General features: G+C 38.7%; 1 protein-coding gene across 1 annotated transcript in view; it reads right to left on the bottom strand.

Moving 5' to 3' along the window:
* Positions 1-2,082: 2,082 nt before the first annotated feature.
* The window catches only part of DNAH12 (dynein axonemal heavy chain 12), a 149,404-nt gene continuing 144,030 nt past the window's right edge, over positions 2,083-7,456 (bottom strand). The window contains exons 72-74 of the mRNA XM_089522232.1: positions 5,795-5,886; positions 4,993-5,060; positions 2,083-2,380 (exon numbers count right to left, since the gene is read on the bottom strand). Coding sequence (XP_089378358.1) covers positions 2,190-2,380; positions 4,993-5,060; positions 5,795-5,886 — 351 coding nt within the window. The 3' untranslated portion in view covers positions 2,083-2,189. The remainder of the gene's footprint in view (positions 2,381-4,992; positions 5,061-5,794; positions 5,887-7,456) is intronic.

The raw sequence follows: 7,456 nt of genomic DNA, 5'->3' as shown, positions 1-7,456 counted from the left end.
ATGTATTGAAAAATGATCTGTGCCTCTTGCATAGTCCATATCCATGAATAACTTACTATAAATACCAGTGCATAAGACACTCTGTCATGTCCACAAGTTTCTCCATGAAGATTATATGAGGGTTAGCAGAAGAGACATGAGCCTGGTGTGTGAATAGAAAAAGATCAAATGGCCAGACATTTTTTACCAGAATATCTTAGATGCAGTTAGGTGAGCATGCACATTTCAAGAACTGCAAGGAAAATGGATTTGTTTACTCTGTCAGAATATGCCTAAATGTAATTTTCAACAAAGCAGTTTCAATGATTAATAAATTAAAAGATTTTTAAGAGCCAATAAATTACACTAAAAGTTTCAGATTGTATCTATACCTTCTGTAAATTTGGAAAACAGCGAAGACCATTTTCCAATGAACTGAATGGGAGTGAATAAAACATGTCCTTATCTCGACCACTGAAATAATTATGCCTGTGTGTACGTTTGCTTACCTTTAGCTGGATGACACAAACTATTTTAAATTTAAATTTTCAAAAACGGACGTCCACGTTTATTTATCTTCTGGCCTTAGAGGGAGTGAAAGGACAGGCCCAACGCCATCAGGCCCGGCCTTGATTAAGAAAAAGAGCCATCCCTCCAGTCCATCTGCCTTGGTCCAGGCCTCAGGGGGAGAGAAGAATGCTGAACCTGATCCCCTCCCCCCCACCATTCCCTTCTCCTTTTGTGTTGTGTCTTTTTAGATTTTAAGCCTGAGGGCAGGGAACTGTCTAATTATTATCCCCTCTGTAGTAAGCCACCTGGATTCCCAGTGATTGGGCGGCATTTAAATAAATCCTATTATTATTATTATTATTATTATTATTATTATTATTATTATTATTCAGCTTTCTGAACTGCTATACCAGAGTGAGCTTAACCAGTTTTGCACCATTATATTGTCCTAACCTAGTTCACATTACTGACTTATATGTAAAACAAAAAAAGCCACAAAACTCTTCATTGTTCATAATTTCCCCACCTTCTCAGGCTAGATATTTAGCAGCATTCTTCTCAAAGAGTTTGTCCATACCAGGGGTAGGCTACTGCACAGAGGGCAATTCCCCTTTACCTCTGATCTGCGCCCAGCCAATGATATTTCTAAATGCTTTTTTGTTTTTGTCTTTATACTGGCCCATATGTGACTGGATGTGAAGGCAAGGTGTTAACAATTAACTGTGTACAAAAGTGAGAGCTGAGAGGAAGAAGCAGTAGGAAGATGAGAATTACTCATTTAAACAACAACTATCTTATTTCATGGGTGAGTCCCACTCTGCAAAAACAACACACACATAGACATTTTGGAAGAAAAAGCCACAATTATTTACTGATCACAGCTGCAGATGAGTTGACGAGCACATGGGATCCAGATCCAAGCACTGATCAACCCACCTGTTGGTCAGTGAGCTGACCCACCAGCCATAGTTGGAGTGTCTCCCCCAGCAAGATCCCCTGCTTCCCTGGGGTTTGCTGTAAACACCTCGGCCCATGACTGAACATCTCCATTTCTCCCTCCATACACTCCATCCCATAAGAGGACCTCTGAAAATTACCCTTGACAAGGCACCCAACAAGAAGTCCTGGATCCAGGTCCCAAGTCAACCCATCCCCAAGTTGTGACAAAGTCAATGAGATATATGACAGTAATCATCAAGTGAAAACTTGATTACTGTGAAGGTGCTTACCAAATTGAAAATTCACTTGCTGCTCACCCACCTTGGAAGCGGGGGACAGCTGACTAAATAGCCTGCTGTCTGACCAGAGTGGAGACTGCAGGCTTTCTCCAGCCAGGGCCCTTTAGCCAATAAGATTCAAACCATGTTTGAACCACATTGGCTGAATTTCCTACTTTCTTCCAGGGGAGGCCTGTATTGCCTCCTGGCAAGGAGGAAGCTGATAGTGGCCATGGAGGAGGCCACTCAGTGTCGCAACTACCCCAGACTGCAACTTGACCATAGGGTAAGTCAAGCCCACTATAAAAGAAGAGAAAGACAAACCAATATTTTTACAAGGAAGTAACATTTATTCAATACAAAATATAATCTCTATATGACCTAAATACATCTGTAAAATAGCTGCTTGCTTAAGGAAAACAGAAAAAGAGAACAAACATATACATTCAGTTTAGTAAGTATTTGATCCTGAACTTTACAAAATTAGTCATCCAGTTGACAAAGCAAAGCCACCCCTCTCTTAATCCAATGCTGGACTGGTTTATCAGTTAACAGCATTAGTGCAATGACAAAATTAGTAGAATGCCCAGTTGTTGAAAGTGTTCCTTTACGTTCACTTGTCTTGTAGAGTGGACACATGTAGGCATTTGTTTTCTTTATGTCTGATTTTTTTGCTTTAAAAGAAAAATAAAAAAATTATTATGCTGTAAGGTTAAAAAAAACCCAGAACACCATTTTTAGAATGCTATATAAACTGTGCTTTCTTTTTTATTCAGAAATCTCTTAATGAATTAATCTTTTTCAGTTTAATTTAATTCAAATCTAATTTAAATTAAATTAGATTAATTTAAATTAAATACAATTAAATGTTCAATTTTATTTGAAGAGCTAACAAAATGTTAACACATCATAGTTAGTCTTTAGAGCAAGAATCACATTTGGGTTTTTACAAAGGCTACTTCAGATCTAAAACAGTCCTAGGGCCTTCTCAAATAGCCTTCAAGTGGCTTTAACTGCCCTGGCTCAGTGCTAGAGAATCCTGGGAATTGTAGTTGATTGTGGCACCAGAGCTCTTTGACAGAGAAGGCTAAATGTCTCCCAAAACTATAGTTCCCAGAATTCTGTAGCATTGAGCCAGGGCAGTTCAAGTGGTCTCAGAATGGATTATTTTTTCAGTCTGTTTTGGACCATTAGTCCTCTAAGTAATCTAACTGCTGCATTTTGCACTAGATATAACCTCCTAGGCCCGAAACAAACAGGCCAAATAGAGCCACTTTGGGGCATGGCATTTAGGTGACACATGCCCCCGAAGTGGCTGGAAGCTGTTCCGAGGCTGCCTAAAGCCCAAACCTGCTGGCAAAGCAGCCTGTTGGGCACTGTGGTGTCCATGGTCCCAGAGCAATCGTGGCTGGAGCAGCCTGAGATTGCTCCTTGCAGCCATCTGCTTTGGCCCCTAGTTGTCTTCAAGAGCAGTTCCACATGTATTGCATTGCAGTAGTCTAGTTGAGACATTACTAGTGCATGAACTACTGTGGTCAGGTTACTTCTTGATATTTTCTCTCTGGTCTTTGAATGAAAGGTCCTGGGCTGGAGTGTGGATAACTGGGACAAACTCCAGTTCTGGGCATTACAATTCAAAAAGGATGTTGACAAGTATGTCCAAAGGAGGGCCCACCAAAATGGTGAAGGATCTGGAAACCATGCCTTATAAGGAAAGATTTAGGAAGCTGGGTATGAGCAAACTTTTTTCCTGCTGCTCCAGAGACTAGAACACGGAACAATGGACGCAAGCTACAGGTATAGAGATTCCACCTCAACATTAGGAGGAACTTCCTGACAGGGCTGTTCGACAGTGGAACACACTCCCTCGGAGAATGGTGGGGTCTCCTTCTTTGGAGGTCTTTAAACAGAGGCTGGATGGCCATCTGTCACTGTCAGGGATGCTTTGATTGTGAGTTTCTGCCCTGGGGTTGGACTGAATGGCCCTTGTGGTCTCTTCCAACTCTATGGTCTATGATTCCTTCTGTCCATGAACTGGGCACCATCCTAAGCTTGTGAAAGGGGTTTTGTGTCATAAATAGCATGTTGGCATTTAACATTCCAAGTATGTAGAATTCACCCTTATATAAATGAGTGTTAACTCTCCTATTTGAAGACAAAGGGTGAAACTACACTGTAGAAATAATGTAGTTTGACAGCACATTAAGTGCTGTAGCTCCAATCTATGGAATCCTGGGATCTGTTGGTTTACAAGGCCTTCAGCCTTCTCTGCCAAAGAGTGTTGGTGCCTCACAAAACTACAAATCCCAGGATTATGTAGGAGGGAGCCATGGCAGTTAAAGTGATGCTAAACTGCATTATTTCTAAAATGCAGATGTACCCTAAAATGTAGACCAGCAACAGATTATTTCACATGGGACTGTTTCTTGGCCTTTTGCCTCTGCTACTAAGGGCATACTAGAGGCTTTTGCCAACCTAGTTCAAAAAAATATATAAGAGGTGCTCCTTATGTGAGCAGACCTGCATGCAACACTTGCAGGACCTCAATAAGGTCAACACATAGGTAATAATAAATAAATAAAAAATAAAATTATTTATATACCGCTTTTCTAAAAATCAAAGAGGTTAACAACATGTGCAAATACAAATACAACCTAAAACCATCAAAATACAAAACATCATATAAAACATCAGAACACCAACTACAGCAATAAAACTACATCTCGTGCCAGCTCAACAGTGCTGACGAGGGGGGGGGAGCACATCGGGAGTCAGGAGTCAGGGGTATGCCTGCTCGAAGAGGTGTGTTTTTAACCCCTTCTTAAATTGGTTCAGTGAGGTGCCCGAGCGGAGCTCATCGGGAAGCGAGTTCCAGAGATTGGGGGCCGAGATAGAGAAGGCCCTCCTGGTGGTAGTAACTAATCTGACCTCCAGAACTCTTAATAATATTAATGGTACCCAGAGCATGTCTCTTTCTCCCAACCAACCAGGGCAGGAAAGCAAATTACTTTGTAGTGGAGACAAGCAAATGCTAGAAGAGAAAAAGTATAAATTTGATACATTTCTAGTATCAAATATTAAGTTGAAAAGTACTGGCTAGTAAAGTTTTCAGTATCAAATTTCCAGTATCCAATATTAAGGTGAAAAGTACTGGCTAGCAAAGTTTAAGTAAATGTTACATAGACAGGGAGATATAATTTGTCATCTAAGATGAATGAAATCTGCATATTGTATAAGGGGAAAAAAGGAACCTTTTTAGTAAATCATTTGCCAAGAATGTACTTACTCGGTTTTATCCAAATAATTGGCATTGTGTCAAAGAGTATTTTAGGGTGTTGTTCACTAAGAAGTCCTCTGGTAAGAGAAATAAAGACACATAATCTTATAATAACATGCATAGCAATGGAACAGACATTTGTGCAAAATAATGCAATACACAATAATCTGGGGGAAAAAGAAGTCTAGAAATAAGAAGGAAATGGGAGGATATGACTGGAGAAAGGAATAGAAGAGAGAAAGTTGGGACATCCATTTAGTTTAGCTGTCACAGTTTTGACTTTCATAATAAATTAAAATAATTGTTCAAAAAGAGAGTTCTGTGTGTGCTTTAATGTTGGAAGGGAGCTCAATTAAATGGAGGAAACTGATATGTATGGACAAATGACAGGAAAAGAGTCTCAACCACTGAAGCCTAGATAGTGTTAGATGGAAATTCAGATTAATGTTTTCATAAAATGAGACCTTAAAATAAATTATGGGCTGCTATGGTAATATGCTGTGCAAATATTACTAGTACTGTGAATGCTGTCTAGTATTCCTATATTTTGAACACCAATTTCCCTTTAAATCAACTGAGCAAATAATACATCTGATTATATTTATGAAAAACAATTTTGATGACCAGGGGAAAGCAATAATACTATTTTTTGTATTTAATTTACTAACGTAAGAAAAAATACTGTGGTTTCAATATTAAACTTATTGTATATTTGAAGAAAGATATAAAAACAAGTTGAATATAAGAGATAGGAAATGGGGGCAAGCAATTTAACACATGCCAATAAAATGCAATATATCGAGTTACTGACTTGGTTCTGTCCCAACGAGCCCCATCTAAAAATAATCCACGGATATAAACACCATCTTCTGGAGCAACATTCGAAGTATCCTTAGGAATAACCTGAACAAAATGGAAAGTCTAATAAATTTTTGTAGCACTTTAGCTTCATATACCAGTCTTTAATATGCAGGATATGACCCGTCCCTATCCATGCAAACCATAAGTATGAAAATCACTCCATTGCCCTGTCAGTTTAGATTGCACTGATTATCTGTTCAGAAGATGGAGAAGTGAGATGCTAGGAATCAGATATCCCAGTCTCCCAGTCACTCCTCCATTTGAATGGCTTTCTAGTACAAATATAATTTAAAGATAAAGAACATACAAAGAACTAACCATCAAAAGCAGCTGGACAGTACAGTGAGCAGGCACAGTTGTCCCCACTATGGTGAGATACATTTTATTTCTTTTATATTAAAGTAAATTTGCATATATATATATATATATATATATACAGAAGCATATGTAATATTTTGTTCTTTATGGCCCCATACAGACAGGCCAAAATAAAGCTGCTTTGGGTCATTTTGGAAGTATGCTATTTAAATGATGCATGTGTACTAAGAGTCTGGAAGCCATGCCAAAGGCATGATCCAGTCCTAACAACTGGAGCACAGCTTTGGCGCAGCTTCCAGACTCTTAGGACGCATGCATCATTTAAACAGCATACCTTCAAAGTGACCCGAAGCAGCTTTATTTTGGCCTGTCTGTATGGGGCCTATATTTGTGATACATACGTAGCCATCCCAAATATGTACAGGATGAGAAGCCTCTTTTAGTATTCCAGTCACCCATGGTTTCACAGAAGTTCATTTGAAGAATAAGGCTATCAGTGGCTATTGGTCAAGATGGTATATATTACCTCCAATATCAGAGACAGTATGCTTCTTATGCCCATAATGAAAGGCAGTGTAGTGTAGTGGTTTGAGTGTTGGACTACACCTCTGGAATACCAGGCTTCAAATCCCCACACAGCTGTGCAAACCCACTCAGTGATCTTGGGCAAATTACACTCTCTCAGAGGAAGGAAGTGACATAACTCCTTTGAATAAATTTTGCCTACAAAACCTCGAGTTGCCATAAGTCAACTAGTAGTAAGATTTATTCAGTCGTTGACCAGTATAAAAAATAACTTGATAAAATAATAATTGCAAAATACAATTATTAATAACTGTTAAAAACAATTTCAGATACAAAGTCAGAAATTATTTGAAGGTAAACAACAATAACAGTGGCTCTCAATAGAAGCTGCTATGGAAAACAAGGAGAAGGGGGCTAATGCATTGAGACCCTGCTAGTGGGATTTCTAAATACATCTGGTTAACTGGTTGGCTCAATTTCCTTTATTATCTTATTTTTTCAGAATTTGTGATTTCTTCTTTTGGCAATAAACACAATTTCAGCACCAAGATGGACAAGCAAAGTACTATTAAGATATTTCAGAGTTCCCATACTTTTAAAGTGTCCTGTCTGCTGGTCCTATCCAGATCCTTCTTCCTGTTTATTATGACTGTGATATCATAATTAATCAATAGTATCTTAATTGTCCCAATGATCTCATATGTTATAATTATTTTGTTTTTAAAATGGTCAGGCCCAACTGCTTTCATAGAAAAGCTTCAAAAATAAT

Source organism: Sceloporus occidentalis, unplaced genomic scaffold (genome assembly GCF_023333645.1).
Source record: "Sceloporus occidentalis isolate IW3139 unplaced genomic scaffold, rSceOcc1.0.p SCAF_1, whole genome shotgun sequence".
Classification (NCBI taxonomy): domain Eukaryota; kingdom Metazoa; phylum Chordata; class Lepidosauria; order Squamata; family Phrynosomatidae; genus Sceloporus; species Sceloporus occidentalis.
This window is presented reverse-complemented; position numbering and strand designations above follow the sequence as displayed.